The sequence below is a fragment of the Erithacus rubecula genome (genome assembly GCF_903797595.1).
Source record: "Erithacus rubecula genome assembly, chromosome: 8".
Classification (NCBI taxonomy): Eukaryota; Metazoa; Chordata; class Aves; order Passeriformes; family Muscicapidae; genus Erithacus; species Erithacus rubecula.
The window spans coordinates 9,579,751-9,606,062 of NC_136659.1; the positions used below are offsets into that span (position 1 = coordinate 9,579,751).

Here is a 26,312-nt window from a genome sequence, read left to right on the forward strand (position 1 = left end):
ATACTGTGCCTTTTCCATAGGTGAAAATAGATGTTTTTATATTTAATTTGTTTGTACCATTTGCTTGCAGTGCTTGAATGCCACACAGCTGCTACGGTACTATGGTCTGGAAGCCAGCTCCCTGATATCTCCTGAGCTCTTCGTGTACATGTGCCCTGCTTTGCTCTACCAGATTGAGAGAAGGCTTTGTATTGCACATTATGATGAGCTGGAAGATTTTACAAGAAATAAAAATGAATCAATTGAGAATAAAGATAAAATAGGTGCATCAGGTAGGTGTCTGTTTTTCTTAGTGGGACTGAGGTGTTTATCTCAAAGTTGGAAAGTTGCAGTGTTAGTTTGGTACTAAATTTCTTAATAAATTTGACCTGCATATATTAATCCAGGAATAGAGAACAACATTTTCATCACAGTTCATTCACTGGAAAATAAGATTTTAGGTGTTACTATTTTTATATTTTAGCAGTGATACAGATCTGTGAAATTAACATGCAGAATTTTTGGTGAGCTTAAAAAACGGTATAAGCAAGTACCAGAGTATTTAAATTGCCGTTTCTGACACTTCCCTTTTCTGACTATTTCTCTCTAAGCACACAAGAAGTGGTCCATCAAAATCCTCTGTTGCCAGTTTTAATTTTTTTTGTGTCTACTTTGAGTAACTGTGTGTACCTTTGTAACAGAATAGACTTCTGATCACCCTAGTTCTCAGTTAAAGTATTTCTACTCCTGTTAAAGCAGTTACTTTAAGGGTAGAATCCATTGTTGTGATTTCATAACTGAATGTTCTTTTCAGATACATGTTTGCCACTTCTATCTTTCATAAAGTATAACGAAACTGTTGATGTTTGCATAAAATATTTTATGATAGTTGCATAAAAATATTAAACATTTAAAAAGTCTTGGATATAATATCTGTATTTTGAAAATAAAAGTACTGGTGATGTGAATATTGATTAGTACCTAGGTGCATATTAGCATCATTAGAAATAAAGTTTGAAATAACTGCATTCTCATAGATGTTAATAACTGTTGGGAAGAATGCATTGCTGGTAATCTTTCTTAACAATTCCAGAGTCATTAAAATAATTCATTTCTTAGAGATAAATCTCCTCTAGTGACACGTCTACTGCCTTGTTAGCTGTTCAGAGATTGCTGTAAAGCAGATACAGTGGGTGTTTTGTACAACAGCAAATTGCTTTGTGGTGTGGTCTCAGTGTAGGAAGAGCTGACCCCTGCCTTATTACCAAGAGCATTGCTAGAGTAGCTCTGAGCATTTTCTGCCAATTAAAATGTTGAAACCCTATACAAAACTGTCATGTTGCACATGCTTTGAACCAGTTTAATTAGGAAGCTTCTACAGATGAGTGCTTCTTTTTAAAAGATTGCATTTTATTTCTCTGTAATGAGAAAGGGAGTTCATTAATAACTCAGCTTGAAGACCTTTAATGTTTTAAGAGACTTAATTTGCAAAACTAGTGAAGCTTATTGTGAATGTTTGTTTTATGGCATCTGATACCTTGAGTATAAATAACACCTTTGCCAGTTAGTTGTAAAAATTTGGGTTCTAACTCATTGATCTGCAGAACAGATCAGCTTGATTAGATAATGATAAATCATTCTTCATAACAATTTCCTATATTCTCTTATATTAATTACAGCAAGATTTCAGTTGATATAATGATAATTGTTCCTCTTTATATAAGGAAATGAATTTTAAAAAATCAATTCCTAATTGAAATATGGGGACTGTGGGAGGTGTAGGGCAAATGTTAGTCATAGAGTAACTTAACCCATGGGTTGTAGGATTGTACTAAAATGAAAGTGTGTGCCCACCTGAGCTAATATAAACATTTTTAGGTAGCAGTATTCACCAAAGTTAGAAGGTTGCAGTCACTTTTAAACATGAGCTTCGTGGTTTACTTTAGTTGTAGTTAAAGCTTTCAAAAAATCTTAACAGGCCAGTGCTGCTTCTCTTCATTGATACCAACATGTGAGATTTCCATTATCTCTGCTACTGCTAAAGCAAAATAATTTAATTGATGGACAAAAACTTATGAAGCCATGCTGGGTTTTCTTCCTATAATTTACAGATAGTTCTGTGACATCTTGGAGGATTTTCAAGGGCTTATCCATAGAACTGAGGTGTCACAGTGTAGCTGCAGTAAGAGGGGCAGTGTCACCACTGAGGCCCCTAAACAACTGAAAAGGAAAGGCACACCTTGCTATGAATGAAGCCAATAGAAGTCACACAAGTAAAGAGGGAGTGCTTTGTTCAAAGATGGAGATAGCTTAGAGCTGTGGATGAGGTGTCTCAGATCAGATCCAAGTTGTAATTCTGCCTGTGCTCCCTGGAGCTCGATCCGAGAGGGGCACGGATTCCATATTCTAATCTCATGTGCCTTATCTTAATCATGATGCCATGTTTAGGTCCTGTATCATCCATAGGACTATTCCAGCCCCTCAGAAGTGTATCTGCCAAACCTGCTGTGACAGATGAAACCTAAGCCTTCCCGTTTTTCTCCATGTAAGGCTGTTGATCATCTAAGCTGGCACTTAACACCAGAGTGTGTCCAGCCTGGGGGCAGTGTCCTGCCCAGTGGCTGTGTCATTTTTATCTGGGCTGCTTGTGCATGTGTGCTTGATTGAGTATTGAGGGACAGCTCCATGGATGCTGGGTTTTCAGCAGAGCCTGTCAGTCCAGGGTACATGGCTAAAGTGCTCTGGGGATCAGTCCAGGCTGTGGGAGTATTGTAGTCATCAGGGTGCCTCAACTTTAGACCTACTATTGTATTCCTGTTTTCCAACCTCAGTTTTTCAATTCCCTTTCCAACTGCAGACTTTGCCTTATCACCAGTTCTCTTGTTCTCTGGTCTCAGTACTCATGTCTGTCAGTGCACACCTCATACTATCTAAAGCTTTTCCCAGTCATTTTCTTGCATTTCAGCTGGGTTGTTTCCTTTTGTAAAGCATTGTGGAACAACAGCCACAGACTCCACAAGAATGAATACCCCAAAATAAAATTCAAAGCAGCAGATGTTACAAGCTTTTTGAACCAGACTGAGCCTGCAGCAGCTACACTTCTGTTGGCAAATTTGTGTTAAACCTGCTCCATAGTGGGTTTTGTAGAGACAGAATTTTTGTGGTGTTTCATCCTGATCTTGGCACTGAGCAGCTACAACATATTTGTTCCTCTTTTCCTCTCACCCATATCCTGCCCCATTTTCCAGGATGTTTCCCCCTACTTCTGGATCCTCACAGATGCAAGGAAAGTCAGATTGTACTCTGAAATGTGGAAATGTCAGTGATTTTGAATCAGGAGTTGTAACTTACATTAAAGTTGGCAAATTATGTAGACTTTCTGATTAAAAGTGGAGCTAGGAAAAATCCCATGGAAGAAAATCAGCGCCTTTGTGCTAAAATTTAAAGAAAATATTTTATTAAAGTGAGATACTGACTGCACGAGCCATGTCTCTGTTTATAGGATCTGTTTCTTCTCTAGTTCTTTCTTTTCAATGTCATGTAGAAATTCTCACATCTTCCCTAATGTTGTGTGTATACCACATTCCATTATCACTTCTTCTAATGGCAACAGTAGAAATTCTCAGAAAAAAATAAATGTTGCTATTTGGTGGTAGCAAGTTGCTTTCAGCTTTTCAAGCTCTTATTGTAGCATTTAATTTTAGAGTTCTTCTGCCAAAGGTTGAATCTTCTCACAAATCAGTGTATGTTTCAAAGAATTAAGGGAAATAAATAGTGCCAAACTAAACATGTGACTTCAAACAGGGAGAAATACAGAATCCAGAAAAATTCTGTTTCAGAACCGTATTATAAACATCTGTTACGTACACACAGCCCTAGTAAGTTAAGTAGCAGAGATGGTTTTGTTTCAATATGAAACCTTTTGCATTTTGTTTTGTGAAGGGCTACAAAGCTATGCCTGGAACTAAGAATCAGGAAGAACTGCTGGGTTCTTTTTACCTAATTGTCTTCTGATGTCTCACTGTATTTACACTGTGCTGTGAATAAGCCTGTGTATTTTTGGTTTTGCTGTGGACTTCTGTACTGCCTTTATATTTTTCAGCACCTTTTCAATGATCAATCACACTACTTAGGTTAAAGGAAAGTCATCTTTTTAAAAGATAGTTGAAAGTCATTAATCAGCCTTAAAAGTTTTCCAGGTGTTGTTCTGATAACCTTTCTGTGTTCATTTCTTCCCACAGCCTGGTTTTGTGGTATCATCTCTATCACCGTCATTAGCCTGCTTTCCTTGCTAGGTGTGATCTTGGTTCCCATCATTAACCAATGGTGCTTCAAATTTCTTCTAACTTTCTTGGTAGCTCTGGCTGTAGGAACAATGAGTGGAGATGCACTGCTCCATCTCTTGCCACACGTAAGTATGGTCTCCTTACCTTTTATTCTTAATTGTAAATGAGTCTAGAATTTTTCAAGGAATTGTTTGATAGTGTCAATAAAGAAATGTTCACTGATATACCTGTAGATTGATTTGACTGTGAAGGATGCCAACACTGTTGGACACTTTCTGCTGACAGAAAGGAAGGAAATGTGTTTCTCTAAAAAAAGGTGGGGAAAAGTAGTTGTGTATTCATTGTTGAACTGATGTCACGCTATCATAAAACAGTCATGAGCCCAACACAAGAGTATTTTCAAATTAGCAGTATTGCTGTCTCTTGTTCACTGATAGTTGTGTATCAGTACCATGTAAAATATTTCCTGGGGATTAACCTGCCTGGTTACTAGATTTGAGGGAGAAAGTGGCCTCTAATGTACTGAATCAAGCAATTGCCCAAGGAAGGTAAGCAGCTTTTCATACATGATGGTACACTGTGATTCTTAAAAGTAGAAATGTTTTCTAAAATTTTGTTACCTCAGTTGCTTAGGGCAAGGACTAATATTTACATGTTTTCTTTGTGTAATTCTAATATACATTTTTGGTCATGGTGTTAGGATTTTTTTAAGTTCACATTTCAGATCCGAATTTAGGCTGTAATTGCCTGTAATAATTAAAAATGTCATGAGGCTTGGTTGCTATTGGGAGTGTAAGATGGTAATTCCTTGTGATATTTCTAAGTGTTCGTCTCATCTTCAGCATCGTGAGAGAAAAGAAAAACCAAGAAAGGGTGGGGGGCTCTGTTGTTTTCTGTGGCCCAGTGCCATTTCAGTGTCCTGGCTGGCCCAGAGGTGTCACTGCTGTCTCTCCCACCAGTCCCACGGAGGCCACAACCACAGCCACCACCACGGCCAAGGCCACGTGCACGAGCACAGGCGCTCGCACCACCACGGCCACGGCCACGCGCACGCCGCGCACTCCGAGGGCTTCCTGGAGGAGAACGACCCCGTGCTCAAAGGGCTCCTGGCTCTGGGGGGCATCTATGTTCTCTTCATCATTGAGCATTGTATAAGGATGTACAAACATTACAACAAACAAAAGGTAGGCACTGAAGTTGTTCGGTTGGCTAAAGCTGCCTTGTGAGTGCTGAGGAGTTGTTTGCTCTGTGAACAAGTGCTGCTGCTGCTCTGCATTCTGTCTGATGTGATGTGAGGCATCCCTTCCCTAAAGAAGTTGATTTTTTCAAGAAGGAAACTTGGGAAAACATTGTAGAAATATGATTGAGGAAGTTGTAGCTTTCTTGCTGTTACATTTGGAGGCAAATCTAAGTAAAAGAGTTTGCAGCTCTTCCTCTAAAGCTCCCTGGGGTTTTTGTTGCAAAAACAGGAGAAAGGATTATGTAAGAAAGATCTGCTTAATTGTCAGACAATTGACAAGAAATTTAGCAGTATGCTAAAAATGCCAGTGTAATAGAGGTATCCAGGTTTTCCACATCAGAAAAATGCTAAAATTTTCAGACCTCCTGCTTTCTATAATTTGCCCATCAAATTTTAACTTGTTTCTCAAAAAAAATTATTGGATTTTTACTGCTGGGGACATTCTGTATTTATGATAGGGATATAGAAGGAGAGCAAGTACCCTGGGGAGTGTGAATGCACTAGGAAATTCAGTTTCAACTGAATTTTCTCCTTCAACTTTGAGGAGAAAATTACCTTGGTGAAATCCAACTTGCTTGAAAAGTAAAAACTTTTTGGCTTTTCTGTTTTCCTATCAGACTTGCTGTCTGATAGCTGGACAGGCAGCAAAAGATTTTCTCTCTCTGGGATAGGGATTGTTGTTGAGCTTTCTAAAGATCAATATTCTGAAGTAACATATTTCTGTTATACAAGAGAGATTTTTGGACAGCATTTCAGTTCCTGTTATTTCCGTCAATGTCCTTTTACAAACCAGAGGTTACCTGTTTTCTGTTGCAGAGTAAGCAGAAATGGTGCAATAAAAACCAGACTGAAGAATCACCAATTGGAAGGAAACTTTCTGATCACAAATTAAATAACAGACCAGATGCTGACTGGCTTCAGCTGAAACCCCTTGCAGGTAGGCAGTTACTGTCAGAATTCTCTGACTGGGAGATCCAGAGTAGGAGCAGGTTACTGGGGCATGGTGTGTAGCATGTAACCTCTTGTGCAGTTTTGCTGCTATTATGCAAATCATTGTTAATAAGACTTAATAGGCTTTTCCCTATTAAATCTCTTTTTGTTTTGTTTTCCTTAGATCTGAGAGCACTCTGAACATTTCCTAATATGCCATAGGGAGGTTCTCAGACTTCTGAAGCAGTTTGTTTTGGGTGGCTGTGGGTCTTTGGGAGTTTGTTTGTCTGTTTGTTTGTTTGTTTGTTTTCAGGGTGTGTTTTGGTTAAGCTGTGCCTGACTAGCTCAGCCCTGGCAAAAATTCACACCCACACAATGAATGGGGATATCTGTTCCACTTTGAAGACTCCAGCATCTGACCAGTTACAGATAAACAAAATCTGTTTCTTTCCATAAATACAACCGAGTATCCTGAATGTTCCTCAAGTATCCAAAACAACTTTAGCACACTGTTCCTTCTTGACAGACTGTGAAATGCTCATGCTGTGTGTATCCAGAGGAAATGCTCTATCTCTCTTCTCACAGGGGGAGAGAAGGGCAAAGGCTTTGCTCTTTGCTTCATAACCTTCTGGTTCTGTTGCCTGCATGACTGCAGAATTAATTTGTTGATGAAGAACCTATACAAATTTGTATTTGTACAAACTAGGTTTATTTAATTTGATTGGTTTGTAGAAGGGAGAGTTAGGACTGCAACCTTCTCCATTCAAACAATCTCAAAAGGGATTTGGGGCAGTGACACAGAACATGGAAAGTCTTTCAGCAGTGCAGGGGTTGCAACGTGCACTTGAAATGTCTGCATGACAGTGAAGGCTGAGCTTTGACCTGTAAGGGCATGTGCAGGCAGAGCCAGGTAGAGTTTCCTGAGCCATTCAGATGCCATCTACAGCTCTAAGACATTATCATCATCCTGGCAACTCTCCTTTGCCAGTGTTGAAGCATAAACTTTGTTAGTACAAAACTACAGGCACGAGCGTAGGCTGGGCTGAAACTGGTTTTGAGTGCTATGAATGCAGTGGAGGCTTTTATATATTGTATATGCAAATTTGTGAAAAAATGTCTCAATGACAGACTTTGTTTTTGGATTGAGTGCTGACAACAAAGTTACTAGACTGGGATGTGTTAAAATACTTGTTTTGCTCTCCCAGAGCAGTTAACCCTTAGTTCAGAGGTGCAGTGGTTGCTGGTTGAACAGGAATTAACTCCGTGTCCCTCCCAACTGGTTCGATGCAGGAGCAGATGACTCGGTTTTGTCTGAAGATCGACTGAATGAAACTGAACTCACTGACTTGGATGGGCAGCTGGAGCCCCCTGCCAAAAACTACCTGTCTGTGGAAGAGGACAACAACCTGCGCCACTCTCACAACGACGTCTCCCACGGCGCCCAAGAGCACGAGCTGCACGATTCCGAGTATGACAGCCATGGCGAAGATAAAATGATAGCTAGAAAACACAGTCACCACTGGCATCACAAACATTCCCATCATTCCCATGGCCACTGTCATTCTGGAAAAGACCTGAAAGATACTGGGATAGCTAATATTGCTTGGATGGTAATTATGGGAGATGGCATTCACAACTTTAGTGATGGCTTAGCAATCGGTAAGCAAAAGCACTGAGTATTTCTCAACAGTTTCTCCTTACCTTTAGTAACTCTGCTAATATTTGACTTATTAGTGATCACAGGTAAGGCTTCCAGTTAGCACCTGTGATTACTGCCATTGTTCAGTCTCCTGCAGAGCAGAAGTTAAAAGGCTGTCAATTGTAATAGTTTCCCTTTTGTTAATATTTTGTGCTATTTCCACTAAAATTATTCTTTCAGTAGCAGTGGCAGTCACAACCTCTGCCAAGGAGACATTGGTGCAGACAAACCTTGGGATTTGTGGAGCACAGTAACCCATGTTTCTTGTTTGGGTCTCTGCTGCCTTAGAATTACAAATAAATGCTTTTCAGTCTTATTTAAAATTATATTTACTAACAACAATAGCAATATTATTTCTGTTATTGTTAATACATATAATTACACAATACCTGCAAATAAAAAACACTGTGAATCAGGTTACAGGAATAATATTTTAAAAGTATTACTTAGGATAATGTAATTTTTGGCTCATGGTCAGTATAGATTTATTTCTAGCCAAGTGCAAAAGAAATTGAAGTACCAAACAGATTTTATTAGATTTATTAAATCAACTTGGAGTCACACAAAGCTTTAAATGGGATATGAATTATAAAGTGTATTAATTTGGATATGCAAGTCAGTATGATGGTGAGAGGACTGAAGTGCACACTTCATTTGTTTCTAAGGTAGCAGCTTAGGAGTGGGAGTACACAGGGTTCTGAACTAATGGCAGAAGGGACACACCCACTTTGAAGGATGGGGATAAGCATTTGTCAGGGTCTCTAGTTAACTATGGAATTTACTACAGTTTCTCCACTTTCTTCTGACAACTTCTAAAGAAACTTAAACTCCTTAAAAATTACCTTGTTGTTTCACTTTCACATTAAACAGGTAAGACATTTAGACAATGGTGGCTTCTAAGGCCAAAAACAATTACCACACCTTCTGTTGAGAACTTCACAGTATTGAACATCCATTTCTAAATATTCCTGGGTCAAGCCTAAACAGCTGAATCTGTGGTAAAATGTAGATTTTTGAAAAGCATGCTCATCTTTTTAATATATCAAGCTATGAGGAATCCAGAGGAAAGTTACATTTCCCCCGTCTTCAGATTGTGTCTTCTCTTTCTGCTTTTTGCTGCCTGTTTTCACTGCTCACTGCAGGCTCTTTTTGTGCTTTTCTCTGCTACAGTACAGAAATTTAAAACCAGTTTTCTCATCTCAGAATTATTTAAGGTATGAACTTCAAGTTGATTGAATTCAATTAGCTTATGCAAAAGTACTGAAATATGTTTTTGGCAATGTTTTTATCCTTATTATTTTCCAGGTCTGGCTTACTAATATTGCTGATATGTACTTTAAAAATAAGTAGAAAGGAGCTAGAGAGGTTATGGGTTAAATATTAGCTTAGATTTCCAAGCTGGAAAAGAGAGCCATACTCTTGCTCATGTGCATTCCTAACTTCTCTCATGTACTTGAGAGTTTCTGAGAGTGTAAAAGTGGTGCTATTTATTACATTGTTGCCTTTATGTCAAATTTTTGGCCAGTTGTGTTCCCCTCTCCAGGGTTTGTGTAATGAGTAGTAAAGCCTGCAGTGATAATGCACATCCAGGATGCTTCCAATATTTCCCATTTATGTACAGACAGGACACAGACATACTTAAAAATACTAGTGTGCATTCTAACAGAAAGGTGTCAGCGCTGCAAAATTGATTGATTTTCTGACTTGAAAATAGTGAAATATAATTTTAATTTTTTTTTCTTTTTTTTTTTTTTAGGAGCAGCTTTTAGTGCTGGACTGACAGGGGGCATTAGTACATCTATAGCAGTATTTTGTCACGAGCTTCCCCATGAATTAGGTAACTAAGTGTAGAAAATCTGTGCTTCATCTGTACAAAATCCTTATCCAAAAGCTGTTGGGATACTTTCATAAGCACAATGCAGTGCAGAAGCTGCAGAGGTGACCAAAACTTCAGAGGATGAGGGAGAAATATTGCTTCAGAATGGGTACTGCTACAGGATTATATTGGTAGTGTCTAGTTACTGCACTTCTGTGAAGCTTTTTGAGCGTGTTGTAAAAATGTTCTTAGGAGTGCACATTTTACATAGCTCTGCATTTTATAGAGTTTCACACTACTCTGTGTGGCATTTTCTTACACAGAGTTAAGTCACATAAGTAAACACAGGTTTATGTAAATGAAATTCCATGTGGGGCTCTTCAGAAGAGGCTTTGTTCCAGTAGTGGCCAAGTTCAGCTGGTCTGGCCATTCAGGGTAAAGCCTGTAGGCACTGTTGCCAGTGGCATTGATTCTTCCTCCCTCATTGAAGCATTTCTCCTGGAGGCAGCTAAACATGATGAAACCTGTTGTTTTCACATTGAATGAAAATTTACTGCACTCTGAGAGTTTAAAAAGAGCAGCCAGAAAGAGGAGGAATCTTCTGATTTTCCACCGATGTGAAGTTGTGCTAGATTGAGCTATGCCTGTACTCACAGCATGCTCACTTGAAGAGCTGCTGGCTCTGAATGATCAAAATTAAGCTGAACAAGTACTTCAGAAACCTTAGAGGTGATGAGGGAAAGCATTTTATATAGGCAGCTCTTGAGCTATAGGTAAATCATGGGCACAGGGAAATTACAGAGCAGATGTTTGTGGTTTGACACCTGTGCTGTACAATCACTAGTTAAGTGAAGCTGCTGCAGTATATGAAGGATTGCAATGTATATTACAATGCTGAGAACTTGACAGCATAGTAGGATGAAATTAAACTTGTATACTTGTGTACTCACCTCAGTGAGTAGTTTATACCTGGTTTTTAAAATTTTATTATGTTTTAATCTAGATTAGGCAAATCATTTCAGGCATGTGTGACGTAAGAATAATAGATCAATTGCCCTCATGTCTGTAGATCATTTTACAATTCTCAAAATCACAAGAATTCAGTTTGAATGGGGTAAAACTATTAGAGCAAATTACAAGACTGAAGTCTAGATTTTTATAGAATATCTACTTTTAGCACCTAATTTATCAGACCTGTCCTGAATTCAGAATAGAACACATTAACCTGGCATGTCTTCAACCAGAAAACTGATTCAGCACGGATGTGAAGTCATTCTTTGTGAATGGAACTCCTCCTAGTGCTCAAATTCATTGTCACCTTCTGTGGGTACAAATGCCTCATGATCCTCTTCCTGGATTTGCATAATGAGGTGTGTATAGCTAAGAGGAATTTTCACAGGTATTGATCCAAACTAAACCTCTGGTTTTATGTGCCATGAAGAACTGAGAAGCAAAGGTGTGTGTGCCACACGGGCGTATTCTGAGAGGGAAGAGCAGGCCTAGACTCCTCCATTAGTCGATGCCTGCTACCTTTCTGTCAGTCTGACGATGGCCGGGCCCCTTTGAAGGCCCTTTTGTCGCGGGGTGGCTGGGTGCAGGCACGGTTCCTCCTGGGGAGTCAGCTCCCGCTGTGCGCTGGCGCTCCCTGTGCCCGAGCGCCGCTGAGCCCAGTGCTGTCCCCACAGGTGACTTTGCGGTGCTGCTGAAGGCAGGCATGACGGTGAAGCAGGCCATCGTGTACAACCTGCTGTCGGCCATGATGGCCTACGTCGGCATGCTCATCGGCACGGCCGTGGGCCAGTACGCCAACAACATCACGCTCTGGATCTTCGCCGTCACCGCCGGCATGTTCCTCTACGTGGCGCTGGTCGACATGGTACGGCTGCGGGGCGGGGCTTGGCCTTTTGGCGTTCTTGCACCTCACTGTCCTGAAGTTTGTCTAATTGCATGGGTTTCAGTGATAAGGGTATTCCTCTCCAATACAGCCTAAGCTCAGGCCTTTCAAAAGCCTCTGGGTTTTCCATGTTCTTTCATGAAATTTCATGATGTATTGTCCTGACATAAGATAAGGTGAAGGTGGGACTATTGTCCAGTTATCTCAGGCCTAAGGAGAAGTAAACAAAGCTGGGGAGAAGAATGTGTGCACTAGGCAAAGAAAATGAGCTGGGCCCAGCAAGGGGACACCACAGCCCAGCACTCCAGATGGGAGGCAGCCACTCAGAAGAAGACTGGGATGGGATTAATTCACTTTGAAGGTGAGAGAATCATTTTAACCAGTAGAATAAGAGAACTGCATAGCTTTGAGCTTCGAGCTTATGTCTGCTAAAATGTGTAAATGGTGAGAAGCTTTGAGTGACCTCAGGACACCCACTCTGGGGCTGCCAGGGTGAAGAGGACCCGGGAGATATCAGCTGGATCCACAGGTGGTGACTATCTTCTGCTTCATCTTTCTCACTCCTCCTTTCTCCTCTCCCTCCTTTCTCTCTTCTGTTTCTCTCTCTCTGTGCCTTACATTTGCTGTTAAATAAAATCCTGACACTCAACGTTAGTGTATGGTCTCATTTGCACCTTCATTCAGGCAGAAGCATCTCTCAGGAACCAGATCTTAACATTTGCCACCTGCTTTCTTGAATTAATTTCCTTGTAAATATTTTAGTTCTGTTGTATGTGGATGGCTTTGTAAAACACAAAATTTTATTTTTACATTTTCAAGAGCACTACTTTTGGTTGATTTTGTCAGTACTCTGACTTTTCCTCACAGGTGAGCAATACCCAGAATGTACAGAACTTTCATAAGTTCTTATATCTGCACAAAAAATGTCTCTTGAATTGCTTGTAGCTATCATTCCTATATTTAAAAGGAATGTGTATGTGAATACGTGTAAGCATCTCACAGGACAGATGAATGGCTAAGTTAATCAAAGTCATATGCTTATTTGAGCATGACTTGAATTCTTTTGAAATTAAAAGAGCAGAACTTGAAGAATATTGGGCTGTGCCCTATCTTGAGGAACTTCACGTTCAGTTTCATGGATGATTGGGTGAAAGTTCAAGGAAAGGCATTTTTAGTTTGTTTTGTAGATACTTCATGTGATCAGGTTTTATTGAATGTAGCTGTTCAGTAGAATTTAAGCTGTCTTAAATTCTGTGTATTGTTTTTATATCTGAACCCTGGAGTGTTTATCCTTGGCGATATCCTGAAAACTTGTCCATGTATAAATGGAATAGAGGTGAAATAACTTTCTAAATTGTTTTGTATCTTTCAGCTTCCAGAAATGCTTCATGGAGATGGAGATAATGAAGAGCATGGTTACTGTCCTGTAGGGCAGTTTATTCTTCAGAATCTAGGTCTGCTTCTTGGATTTGCCATCATGCTGGTGATTGCCCTCTATGAAGACAAAATTGTGCTTGACATCCAGTTTTGACCTGATGCTGGTAATCACTGTGGTTCCAATCTGTTGCTGTCTGGCTTTGAGTCTGCACTGTGTGGCTGTGTGCACACTGCTCAGAGGACACGTGGTGCTTGCACTGCTTACACAAGGACAGGAGATTCCTTTCTGCCTAGAGTAGCTTCTCCTTTTCTCTAATCCCATCAGATGAGCTTACCCAACACAACTCCTAAACTCGAGTGACCGACGTTTAGGAAACCCTAAATCGGAGAAATAAGGGCCAAGGTCAGGGTGCTGTATAGGGATCACTGCTTGCTTAAGAAAGAAAAAGTACAGGGAAAGATCTCATTTGGGAAAATACCATTCCATTAGTGCACTTGGACAGAACCCAGAAGATGTTACAGCTGAAACACCTGTGCAAGGAACCCAAGGAAACTTTTAGTGCCCCATGAGTCTTGAGTAGAGCATAGCTGTCTCTATGTATGTCTAGGTCTATAGAGATATAACAGATGTGCACACATACATGAGTGTGTGCACCTCTGTATATACACCTGTTAATCCTGTGCTGATTTTTTCTGTATAGTGGTGACTTTAAGTATTCAATCTTACAGCAGGACACGGGTTAAATGTTTAAAAAGGAAACCCCAAGCCTAAACACTGCTTAAATTCTTACAAGCTGTGTTAAGCTGCACTCCATCAATGCAAAGCTCTTGTGTAAGAAGGCAGGCTGTTGCCATGTACTCTGCAAAGTGTAACTTCTGTCGAGGATCAGTTTGATGATGTTTTTCCCCAGCTGAGATTTATTTGATGTTTGTACCTTGATATTAGTAGGAAAATGCAAAATGCAGTAGAATTAGTGTTAGCCTGGGGAAATCCCTGACCTTGGAGTTATTGAGCTGTTTCTGGTTCTTTCTTACAGACGCTAAACATGTATTGTGTGCCACTTGCAGCATAAACTACTGAAGAATTGTGGCTGTGAATTTGTGCAAACTGTTTTAACAAGAGAATCCATGTGGGAATTTCTCCATTTTTTTAAACTATTATTTTGGACTGTTTTCTTCTCTTCATATTAAATCAAGGTGCAAGATGCTAGTTCCTGCAGCTGGACACAAGGGTGAAATTATGCTCTGCGTATGTTGTACTGGTAGGGTATTTACAATACTGTAACAGCGCATCAAATCTGTTCCTACAATGCCTTGATACCAGACATTGTGACACCAGCCATTTCTGGCAGTAAAGAATATGTAAGATTTCTACTTCCGTATAAAGGAGTTCATTTCTATGATATTTTTTTACAATTTTGGTATTTAAATTAGATTATTAAAATGCAGATGTGGTAGAACCATGGTATGTGTCATTTAGAAGAATAGACTGAAAATTTGGGCCTTAACTTGCTGGGACCAGCTGTCCTAGATCAGATTGTGCTGACAGGCATTTATTGCCAGACATGAGTTAGTTCTTCTTGTACCCATCTCCTTAAAAACAACAAAAAAATTGTGAGTTTGTGGGGAGTGCAAGTTGATTCTGTAGTACCAGTCCTAAGCATGGTAGTAGGTTTTTTTAAAAACATCCAGTTTGTCTCTCTTCTGTGTATGCCAGGTGAAAGCTGTAGTTTGACTATGTGCTGTAAGTTTTCAAGTTCTGGTCTGCTTGGTGCCAGTGTAGCTGCTAAAGCACTAATCCTAACACCTTTAATGAGAGCCAGTGGGTATCTGCATTCCATTTCAAGTTCCTGTGTTTCCTGTGGCCCTTTACTTTGGAAGCTTCATTGGTCAGTTTAGCTTTGACTGAGAGCAGCTCATGTATTTTACAGGTATCAGTTGGTTGCCAGTATTTCTTCCTAATGCAGTATCAGGAAACAGTATTAAGGGTCCATTTCAAAGAAGGGTGCAGTTTCTTCAGTGAAGAAGCCAAAAGCCCAGAGTTCAGACATGCAGCCATTTGATGTTCTGGACTCAGGTTTTCTTTTTTCCTCTTTAAACATATTTAGTGTAGAACCCTTATTAGCAAACACACTGTTGTTAGCTTCAGATTGCTGAATTTCTGCAGTGTAGAACTCCTGGATGCCAGTTTTGCATAGTGCCCATGTTTGGTCAGTGAGACAAAACTTCCTGGATACCTTCTGAAGATCTGAGTTTAAAGAATCTGTTTCTTTTGTATTAAACTGACTGACTTAAGTTTGGGGGTTTTTTTCTGTCAATTCTGAAATATAAGGGGGTCATTATGCAGCTGAACTGATATTTCGTCAAATCATTTTTTAAGGTTTATTTCTCTTAATTCTTTTCAAATGAAGACTTCTGTATTTCCAGTAGTATATTTAGTGTTGTATTAGTTGGAATTTGGTTATAGCTCAATACACTGCCTCTGTAGGAAAATAGTTAACTTCCTTCCAAGACCATCTTCAGACAAGGGAAAAACATGGTCATCGAAGGTAGGTACTGTATTTTTCACAGAATATAGATTTATTTTCTAGTATTTATTGCAAACAGAGCTGTGTAACAGCTGTGACTTCTCTGTGTTTCCACCAGTATTGAATTCCAGATGATTCTAATGTACACTTCTGAGTCACATTACAGACAATCTGAATTCCACTACATTTCTACTTGGCTTCAACATTCCATTTTGCTTGAATCCAGAGTCTCATTTAACTTGTATTTGTTGGAGGGCATAAATGTTACTTGTATATTACAATGCTGTCACTGTGTGACATCCCATATGAATTCTGATGTAAATCACATTGCACTCAATCCGCTGTGATTATGCTTAGAAAATGTTGTAGTTGCTAGATGCAGTGTGATTTTTTTTTTCTTTCCTCTCCCCATTAACAACTGAGTCTATGGTTTAAAATGTGATAATGGTCCAATAAGATAACTTGCTGAGCTATTGTGTTTTTTTGTTATAACTAAATCATTTTTTAAAAATTTTATAAAGCTGGAAATTATCAAATGCTGTTTTGTTCATTGTCAACAGTGTTGTGTTCCTTTTATGTATGTTCCTTATACATAAGGAGCCTTCAGAAAATAAAAAAAATTATTCAAGGAGCAGTTATTTTTGTTGAGTTTTCTAAGGTTTGATTACTTGTGTGTTTTAATATACCTTTCAGTTCAGCAGACAAGCCCCTAAAATAAATTCTGAAAAGGAAGGTGTCAAAATACCTTGATTAACAGGGTTGCTTAAACAATTAAAAACTAGCAGAAATGCTCTGTCCACTAAATGTTACAAACTTCTAGGTCAGTCAGGTGGGAGCAATACTGAAAACAAGAATAGTGATTGGGGGATTCCATGGAAAGTTACTGTGATTTTCTAGCTGATCCTGTAAGTCTTTGGATTGCTCAGGGAAAAGGTCCAGAGTCACTTATAGAGAAAGCTGCCCATCCTGGGAAAGTCTTACTCCCATCCTTCAGAAACATGATCTGCCCAGAACATGTCTCAGTTTTACTACCTGTAAACTCTTCTCACTATTCTTGTTTCGCATTCTGTGGCATTGCTGTAAGTGCCTTCTTCTAAAGCAGCAGAACTCTCTCTATTACTGCAGTTAAAGTTACTAGCTTAGAACTAACAGTATCCACTTGCCTACAGATGTGTCTTTTTCTTCCTCCTGAACCATGGTTGCACTAGACTGTACCTGGCTTACAAACTGGACTAGAACTGGCCAAGGAGCTGAAAACTGCTAAAAGCTGGAGGAAGTAGGAGATACATAAATTGACTGTGCAGGCACAAAATGTTTCTTCAAGAGGACAAAAAAAAAAAAAAAAAAAAGCCTTAAAACATTCTTAAGTGGAAAAGTAATTTCACCAGAATGGAGCTACAACACAGTAAAATACAGTAAAAACTCGGGAGGGAATGTGCACATTACTAACATTGTTAACAGTGGAAGGTCAGGGTAAGGTGGTGTGTGGCTTTACATACCTGTGTAAGAAGGGTGTCAAATAGCAGTTGTGTTTCTGACTGATCCTTGGTAATAGCAGCATTTTCAGTCATTCCAAAGAGCTCTGGGAAACGATTCTGTGCCTGTATATTCAGTATATTCTGTGTCTGTATATTCAGTACAGCTTTGGCACTGAGAAAAGGTGGGGGAAAATACCTCTAGCTTGAAAAGAAGATGCAGAGGCAGCAAACCAGCCCACAAATGGTCACAAGCTGTACTTCAAAACCACTGCAGGTTTTCCTAGAGTGATGAATAAAGTGTGTCAACTAAGATATAAAGATACAATTTCTGAAAAATTCTGATGAGCTGATGAAAATTCTGTTAAAATGAGATACCAGATGTAAGGGGCTGCAGCCCCTCTCTGAGCCCACTGCCTGCCAAGTGCCTGAAGGTGTTTTGCTGATGACTGACACAACTCCTGTGTGCTAAATTAAGCTGATTATTGTGGCCTTTCTGCCTCCAGTAGGTATAATGAACTGCTTCTCTCATGCCTATTTTAAAATGCTTTTAACTTCACTGGGCTCTGTTTCTCACTGTCCCCTGAGTGCTGACTCACAGAGTGAATTTAGATGACAGTAATTGAGTGGTGTTTACATAATGTCACTTTCTCAGAAGTCACTGAAACAAGGCCTGATAGAAGATGAGATTAAGCCACCAAAGCAGACAGTGACCAAGTAAACACTGAGACACATCTTTCAGTGACGATACATCTATTAAAAAAAAAAAAAGAAAGAAAAAAAAAAGAAGCTGTTGTCAATTCTGCTGTTCTGAGATACTTACATCTTCAGGAGAGGGAAAATAAACACCACTTGGATCAAGTGTATAATTGACATTGGTAATGATTTCCGAGGAAAATAACATCTTCAGAACTCTTACTCAGCCAATCCCAGTTATCAGTGCTTCTGGCACCATAATTGCATTCCCCAGTCAAGAGTGAGGAGCAGCAGCTGGCAGCTCCTGCAGGAAAACAGGACAGTGATCTGAGCAGCAACCCAGCACCTCCCTGGGCAGCCCTATCAGTATCACTGTAATTCACTTGGAAGGCAGCCAGAATTCTCACCGGAAAGTTTTAAAGCTGTTAATTACTTCTGCTAGTTCATGCTTGAACTATTTCATCTCCAGCCCTTCAAATACTTTTTAATAATCATCCCTCAAGTCACTTAGCCATTGCTGCTTTTGAAGAATAATAGCACCAAAAATTTCCATAGTAATGCAGCTGAAACTCCCTGGATACAAGTTTATGGAAAACTTCCAAAATTAGCTCTACTTGTTCAGCATCTTTCTAAAATAAATGTATGCCATCACAAGGCCATAGCTGGGCTAATAACTTTTATTTATTTTATATTTTTAGAAAAATCAAACATGCTTAAATTCTTGAGATGGGGAGAAGCTGAACTCCTCTTAGGTGCATTTAAAAAAACCCAAAAAACATGATAACAGAAAATTATTTGCAGGAAGGCAAGAGTGGGTGATGGACTGAGAACTGGGATAAAGAAAACCAGTCAAAGTACCAAGAAATGTTTACTACATACAAATCATTATCTTTCAGGACAAAAAAAGGTCCCCTCCCTTGCTAGGAACTATATCTGCAATTTTTTCAGAACCTCTGATCATATAATAGGAGGACATCCCCCTCACACCCCTCCACCCCCACTCTCCTTCAGGAAAGAAACACCTCTGTGAAGATGCTTGAATCACTTGCCTGTTAATCACATTATTGCCTGAATTTGCCTGTTAACCACATTACTGACCAAAACCACTCCAGGCTGACAGTGTAAGTACCTCCCCTCTTCCTGCCATCCATAACTTCAACAGACTTTGCCCCTGCTGGGCTGCTTAGGAAGCTGGACCATGAAGAAGTACCACGAATGGCTGGAAAACTCCCGAGAGGCTTCTGAGGAAAACACCCACCTCTGCAAACAGGGAAGGAAAGGCCCTCTGCCAGTTCCTCAGCTGGATCCCTGCTGGACTTTCTGTGCCAACAAGCACTGATCCACAAGGAAACAGTGCTTTTCACTTGAGGCCATGGAGATGGCTTCCAAAATTGAATGTCAGAACTAGGATCACTAGTGTGTAGTTTGAATGCAAATGTGTAATATCATATGGTGGAAAAGTTGCAATTTAAGGTTTTAGAATATATTAATATATAAAAGGCAAGATGGGAGTTTTAGAGCAGAGGTTTCTTTCTTCACCTATTTCTTCATGAGTTTAGGGGGTACTTTTGTAATTGGATAGAAAATCCCACATTGCCACGGGTAATTAGTTACTGGTTTAAAAGTAAAAATTATTTAGGTGTTTGTTCTTAATTAAACAGTTAGGCCTTAAAGAGAGAAAGATACATAACCATTTTTAACTTGTTAACTAGAAGTGCTAACAAGTAGAACTCACTGGAACACAGACAAGAATTAATAAACATCTGAGTCCAAACACAAAATATCATCTCTAGAGCATTTAATCCTGACACTGGCAGAAGGAAAAAAGAAAAGAAAACATAATAGATCCCAGCTGGTTTCACTCTGCAGCAGTCCAGGGGCTGGACTTGTCCTTGGCACTGAATAAATCCCAGCCAGCCATCAGGGGTGGCAATAGGATATTTTACACCTGCAGGAACAGTTCATTTCTCCTGTCCTGCACAGCAGAGCTGAGCCTCTCAGAGCCCAGCTTCTTCCTGCTCTCACACTTTGTGAGTCAGGGGAAACCCTTCCCAGACAAAGACCTTCAGCAGGAGGTCTTTAAATGGTCTTGAGCATCAGTTCCAAAGAGTCTCTTTTTTAAAGCTATTTATTTGTGTACATCTAATTTAGATAATCTACATTAATTATAGAAAAATAATGTAAAATAACATAAAATGTGATTGCAAACACACCTCCAATTATTAAAACAGTGGATAGGTTTTCCCAGTCTTACCTTTTTAAAAAGAAATATATACCTAGAGAGCTGTATTATTAATGCCATAGCAACAAGTTTCAATTGATGAAGTATTAGACAAGCAATAACAAATAAAATATTCTTCACTATTGGCAGTAACTGAGACTACTTTCCTTGCAGTGGAAGACAATTTCTGAGGCTTTCTCCCCCAGATCACAGACATGCATTTATCAGGGTCATCAGGCTTTAACTGATTTACAAAGTTGCAACATTACTCACAGGTTTTCTGCACTTACTGGAAAAGTCAGGATCAGACAGTGGGTATCAGATATTTAATGCACTGCATAGTTTAAAATACAATTTAAATCTTTTCTTTCATGCCATGCCACTTTTTATGTATTGTCCAGTGAAAAGCTCCAACTACCCATCCATTGAATCTGGACCTATTAAATTCTGACAGTTTCAAAATATTTCTGCAAACAATGTTCTCTTGAGGGATGTAGACAATCTACCATAAAATGCAGGATACCTTTGCAGCTTGGTGATTGGAGACTTGAAATCTACCTGTCAATCTCAACAGCACAGAATTCTGACAGAATTACAGGCAGGAAGTGCAAGAACTACATCTTAGAATGTGTTATTACATGTATAATCTTGCTTTCTAGTATTCTAGGAGTACTTTTCTACATAAGAATGCAGAAAATGGGCAATTTCTGGTTTGTTTTAAATGCCATAAAAACAGTCAAAGAAAAAAAAAATCTGTATTTCAATTCTGATGTATGAATGTTACCCAGGACTCCACGGTCCCATATTACTGGGGTGTTTATATATTAACTAATATATTACACATAATGTGTGTTTGAAAAAAATAGCATTGTCAGATAAGACAGCTTACAAGAAACATTTAAACTATTATGGTTTTGTTCCATGTTTGCATTTTGCCCTCAAAATGACACAAACTAATCAGTTAAATAGATCATGACATCACAAGATGATAAAATATGCCAAAATATTTCACCTACAATTTCTTTTAAACACAAACAAATCATTCATTCCTGAAAACAATCCATTTGCATGAATTAGTGTCTTGTGTTAAAGAGAAGCATGAGATCAATTTTACCATGTTTTTGTGCAGTTAAAAACAGGTTTTGTGTTTAGTTTGGCATTTCAACTTTTAATCAAAGTTCCTTGCTTCATGCAAATACACTCACTGTGCACACACCTACACACACAAACATCAACTGCAGTAAAAAATAAGATTAAAATACCTGATCATCAGCAAACTTAAGAAGGGCTGCCATAGAGTCAGCACCAGGAAAAACTATAAATATCAGTGCTTGGAAGGCCCAGGTTAGGAATGATAAATTCCTGCACCATTAGTATTATCTGAAAAAAAAAAAAAAAAAAAAAAAAAAAAAAAAAAAGAAAAAGAAAGGAAGTAAAGTGTCCTATTTTCATGTAACATACATTACTCTAAACATCTGATTATTAATTTCAAGGACAGTATTCCTGCATATAAAAATAGACACCAGTTCAGTCCCAGAGGAATCAGTGATGTAACATTTGTAAATCTAGGCAAAAACAATGCCCTAGAGCTGACATTGGAAGTCCTATACAAATGTTCATTAATCTCATTTCTGTCACCACATCTGGACAGAATAATGTGCTGGATTATTTTCTGCACTTACTCCATCTGTATTTTGGAGTAGATTTAAATTTTCAAGTCTCACAACGCAGCATCTTTCAGAGGTGTTAAGATCTTTTCTTAGAAAGCTGCTGCATGCAGCAGTCTTGAAGACATTGATGTTTAAACTTCTATTGAATTTAACTGGACTCTATACCAAAGTAAGAGACAGTTTATAAAATGACAGCTTAGTGCTTTGATATGGTAAACCCTTACAGACATACACCTTTAAAATATTATCATCCAGCATCTGGCTATGCTCTATAATATTTTAAACCAGAACAGAATAATTATAATATTATAAAATTACCACTGCTTCTTTAAAGAAATGTAACAGCATTTGCAAAGACAATCCTAAGAATTAATCTCTGAACATAAAATTTAAGAGCACTGAAGGCTTCAAACAGCAATGTTAGTTCAACCCCTTTGGTAGCAATCAGGACAGTTTTTTTTAAAACTTTAAATGTGAAGTTTCTGTACTTGTAACTAGAGATCTTAACTTGCAGGTTTTGACATTTCAATTGTAAAATCCGCAATCACCGTGGGCAATTTTTATTTCAGTTAAAAAATATATAGTGTGACCAAGGACACAGACTGTGACACAAGGGGAAGAAATTCCAATAGCTTCATTTCCCTTGGCTGCCCTGCCCATAAACTCACATGCATAGGAAGGGACTAAGGTTCCTTTAAGCCTTCCCCTGCTCTCCAGGTGCAATGTGACAGCAATTAGCAAAGGCCTTAAATGTGAGAGCAGGAGAGAGACCTTGCCTTGTACTGACTGTTGGCTTCACAGATGGAGGCACTCCTGCAAGAGCTTAGCTCAGCTTCCAAACTCTTAACTGATTTTAAGGAGATGTATGAATATGAGACTCGCTTAAAAACCTTCACCAAGTGGCCCTTCCAGGAGAACTGCAAGTGCACTCCAGAAAATGTAAGTCTCAAATAGTTATTTTGCCTCTGCTTCATTTATGTATGCTATATCTGAATGTGAAGTCATTGTTAAGTATATTCAGGTTCAAGAGGAGTCCACTAAACCTGAAGATAAAAAGTAAAATACTAAGCTTTCCTCTGTTCCCTCCTCAGAAATACTGTAGTGATACTGTTTTTTTCTGTGTTCAGTCCACTAGTCTGCCCACAGATTTCAGTAAGAATTGTTCTTGTTCTCTTTTTTTTGTTGTTGTTGTTCCTGTCATTTAAAAATTAATTTCTTACATAGTCTTTCTAATTGTGAATTTTATTCATGATAAAACAGCCTACATTAAACAAGTACAGATCCAGCACGAAGGATAAAACAGTGGAATGATCACTACTTCAAATTCAGAAATGGAAATTATTTAAATAAAAAAAAATCCACCTGACTTTTACTTTGGCACACACATCACACTGCCAGCCTGAATCTCAGATGAGTCATACTGCAAGAGTTACCTGAGAAGGTGTTTGGTTACTAAGACAAACTTCATTTTAGGTGTCCTGACCAGACATGATTCTAAAGTGGCAGGAAACATGAGTAATGTGTGGGATAAGGCTCTAAACTTCTAAACTGTCCCCTGCAGATGGCAAAGGCTGGCTTCATCCATTGTCCAAGTGCAAATGAACCAGATGTGGCAAAATGTTTCTTTTGCTTGTTAGAGCTGGTGGGCTGGGAACCAAATGATGACCCATGGTAAGCACAGCTGTAACAATGCTCTTAAAGTATCTCTCCAAATATCTTGAGTAATTTTACAATGAGTTAATGTCCCTGTCAGTCTCCACCATGACAGTTCACAAAACTGGAAGTTTATCTTGCCAGTAACTGTGAAATTGTTCAACTACCTTTTATTTGAGATCCACTAAAATGTTTCATTTTTTCTGTATTATACTGTTTCTGCTGATAGACAGCACAAGTACTGAAGAGACCTGCCTGTATACAGATCTCTTCATCTGCTGAAATGAAACTTCCATGGCCTTAGCATCTGTTCTTATTCTGGGTTTATCTTGCAGGGAGGAACACACCAAACGTCACACCTGTGAATTTTTATCCCTTCCCAAGCACTTTGATGAGCTGACAATGGAGGAGTACTACATGCTGGAGATGACCCGGCTGAGGACCTTCATTGTAAGTGTTAACCACGTAACCTGAAATTCAAAGCTAAAATGTAAACAAAAACTTCTCTTGCCAAGATTTCCACACATCAGCCAGGAATGACTATTTAAGGCTAGAACATTACTTATTCTTAAGTAAAGATTTATAAGCATTATTGGCTAAGAAATCTGTACCTAGGCAGTTCTCAGTGTAGTTTATTGTCTGGCTTTTGAATGCAAACCTGTTTCCTTTAGAAGTGTTTTTCCAACAACAGTTGGAAAAATATTGGGTGCAATAATCAATTCAGAAAACTTAATGAGCAGCTCTACCATTCTCAGGAAGGAAGAACAACCTAGATGAAATGACAATATTTGACCCGATGATTGCTTCACATGTCCAGTTTTACATATTAATCTGCCTAATTAATTTTTAAAGCCCTTTTCAAATATTTTGCTCCTCCCCACTTCGGGGGTCTCATGCCATAATGTTGACATATAAAAAAAGCACACAACTGTGCTGCTCAGTTGATGTAGATCAGCTGATATGAGCCCTAATCCTATGGATAGTAAGAATCAAGTGAACTAACTTCCCTGATGAGGCACAGTAAAAAATTCTGCCTATTACTTGTTGGTGGGCTTGCACAAATAAGGTCTTTACCAATAATATTCTGTATTAAATATATAAATATACATACCTGGTGACTGTCAAGGTTAAGCATTTAAGGTCACTGTACAACAGATTAAAGTACAAAAAAACAGGATCCTGTGGCACAGTGATATCTTAAAAGGTGGACTAAGAGTGACAAGGTGATGTTACCTAACTTGAACTGTGAATGATTTAGAGCAATTTTTCAAGGTTCAAAAGGGGTCTTGGCCATAATCTGACTTTATTTCCACATACAGTATACTGGATATTGTAAATACCAAGGATATTGTCACAGATAGCTGGGAGGGCTGTGCACTAGGCTGATCAGGGTACAACTGCCATCGTGAAGCACTGATACCTGAATCAGCCTGAGGAGGGGGGTTGGAATTTGGTGGAACTACACAGCTGAATCTCAATCTCTTGCTTTGGTTCAAGTGCCAAGTTGGCCGGCGCACAATCAACTCTTTTCAAGAAGAAGTCGCGGCCACGAGGCAGAGGCTGGTGGATTACTTTGGCTGCAGACCCCAGCTCCTGGCACCACTGCCCCTCGGGGATGAGCCAGCAGAGCAGCAGCCAGCAGGCTCAACTGCTGGGCAACAGGAGCCCAGCACAAGTCAGATGTGAAACCTGACTCGAAAAGTGTCTCTTAATCTGGTGCAGGCATTCCTCTCTTTATCTGAGCTAGAGCTTAACAGGTGTGTGGGGAAGTGTATGCAGGGAATTGCTCTCAGCCTCTCTGGGTCAGAGTGAGTACACACAGGTTATGGCCTGTCTTTCACTGTGTGCTTTCTTGGGATGGCTGGGTGGGCAACTAAGAGTAGTCTCACTACCCTGAAAAATGTTTAAGCAAATACTTTTGTTGTGTTTTTTAGCAAGGTGTCTTTTTTTTTTCTTTGGAATAAAGATTCACAACTGTGAGTACTTTCTGTAATCTGTGTTAAAACCTTACACTTAGGCAGGCTCAAATCAAAACAGTTCTGCTTCAAAGCACTTTCCAGCAAATGAACTGGATCTCTGTGTCTGCAACAACTGCTTTAAGCACCTGCATTATCTATACTCCTGCTTACCACTAAGTTGTCTTTCTAGATCAGACAGAACTGACACAGATAATAACATTCAGCAGAAACAGCAGGTGTACTGAACAAGGGTAGACACAAGGTGTGTAAGACAGTCTTAAGGAAGACTTCTGGGCATTTTGGTGTGCAAGTGAAAGAACAAAAGCTAAAGCCCTACTCTAAGTTTTGGGGTTTTTTTAAGTTTTTCATAACAATTTCAAATTCACTGAAGTTCTTTTAAAATATTACTAATTCCTATTTTCCTTTATCAAAGACTGTTGTAGAATAAAAATACATGCTTGCAAATATTTTGGGGTTTTAAGATGCAGACAGTCCCTTTCTCAGTAAGGTTATAGTTTTGTACAATGCTTTGTCAGGTCTCAGGCAGTGAGTGAACAGCAGTTTTTGGAACTTCCCTGACTTGTCTTTCCACTCTGCAAGAAAATCCTCATGCTGGGAAACCTAAAAACATGTATTTCAACATTCTTCAAAGCATTTATGAATTCCTATCTTGGGAGTAAATTATCCCTTAATTTGACATGTCAACCCATGCAGTGTTTTTTCTTAAGTTACAGAAATGATGTTGACATGCTTAAAGCTTAAAAAAAAAAAAAGTTATTCTAAGAAGCTTCTTGTATAGCACAGGATTGCTATCTTTTAAAGATTTGGAGTAATTTTTAAGTTCAAGCTCTTCTCTACAAAGTGAAGAAATTATGCCAGAGAGGAAGTGA

The 26,312-nt window shown here is 39.0% G+C and overlaps 2 protein-coding genes across 10 annotated transcripts in view; both read left to right on the forward strand.

Moving 5' to 3' along the window:
* SLC39A10 (solute carrier family 39 member 10) overlaps positions 1-16,384 on the forward strand; it is a 49,233-nt gene extending 32,849 nt beyond the window's left edge. For 7 of the 9 annotated variants that reach the window (XM_079311429.1, XM_079311433.1, XM_079311425.1 and 4 more), the window contains 9 exons: positions 71-272; positions 4,221-4,390; positions 5,225-5,449; positions 6,322-6,442; positions 7,726-8,094; positions 9,891-9,971; positions 11,636-11,826; positions 13,217-13,385; positions 14,259-16,384. In XM_079311429.1, the coding sequence (XP_079167555.1) occupies positions 71-272; positions 4,221-4,390; positions 5,225-5,449; positions 6,322-6,442; positions 7,726-8,094; positions 9,891-9,971; positions 11,636-11,826; positions 13,217-13,375 (1,518 nt within the window). In that variant the 3' untranslated portion in view covers positions 13,376-13,385; positions 14,259-16,384. Of the gene's footprint in view, positions 1-70; positions 273-4,220; positions 4,391-5,224; positions 5,450-6,321; positions 6,443-7,725; positions 8,095-9,890; positions 9,972-11,635; positions 11,827-13,216 lie in introns of all 9 variants that reach the window. The other 2 variants (XM_079311431.1, XM_079311426.1) reach the window with 1 other exon arrangement.
* A 6,107-nt stretch (positions 16,385-22,491) lies between these two features.
* LOC306804623 (baculoviral IAP repeat-containing protein 5.1-like) lies at positions 22,492-25,887 on the forward strand. The gene is made up of 4 exons (XM_079311445.1): positions 22,492-22,750; positions 23,373-23,482; positions 23,800-23,914; positions 24,962-25,887. Exons 1-4 carry the CDS (start codon positions 22,613-22,615, stop codon positions 25,148-25,150), a joined length of 552 nt encoding a protein of 183 aa, XP_079167571.1. The 5' UTR covers positions 22,492-22,612; the 3' UTR covers positions 25,151-25,887.
* The last annotated feature ends 425 nt before the right edge of the window (positions 25,888-26,312 follow it).

Bases quoted from the DNA above. Each gene is read 5' to 3' on its own strand.
- LOC306804623 (XM_079311445.1), top strand. From the start codon at position 22,613: ATGGAGGCACTCCTGCAAGAGCTTAGCTCAGCTTCCAAACTCTTAACT. The intron at 22,751-23,372 runs GTAAGTCTCAAA...TGTCCCCTGCAG, and splicing joins GCAAGTGCACTCCAGAAAAT to ATGGCAAAGGCTGGCTTCAT. The intron at 23,483-23,799 runs GTAAGCACAGCT...TTTATCTTGCAG, and splicing joins GAACCAAATGATGACCCATG to GGAGGAACACACCAAACGTC.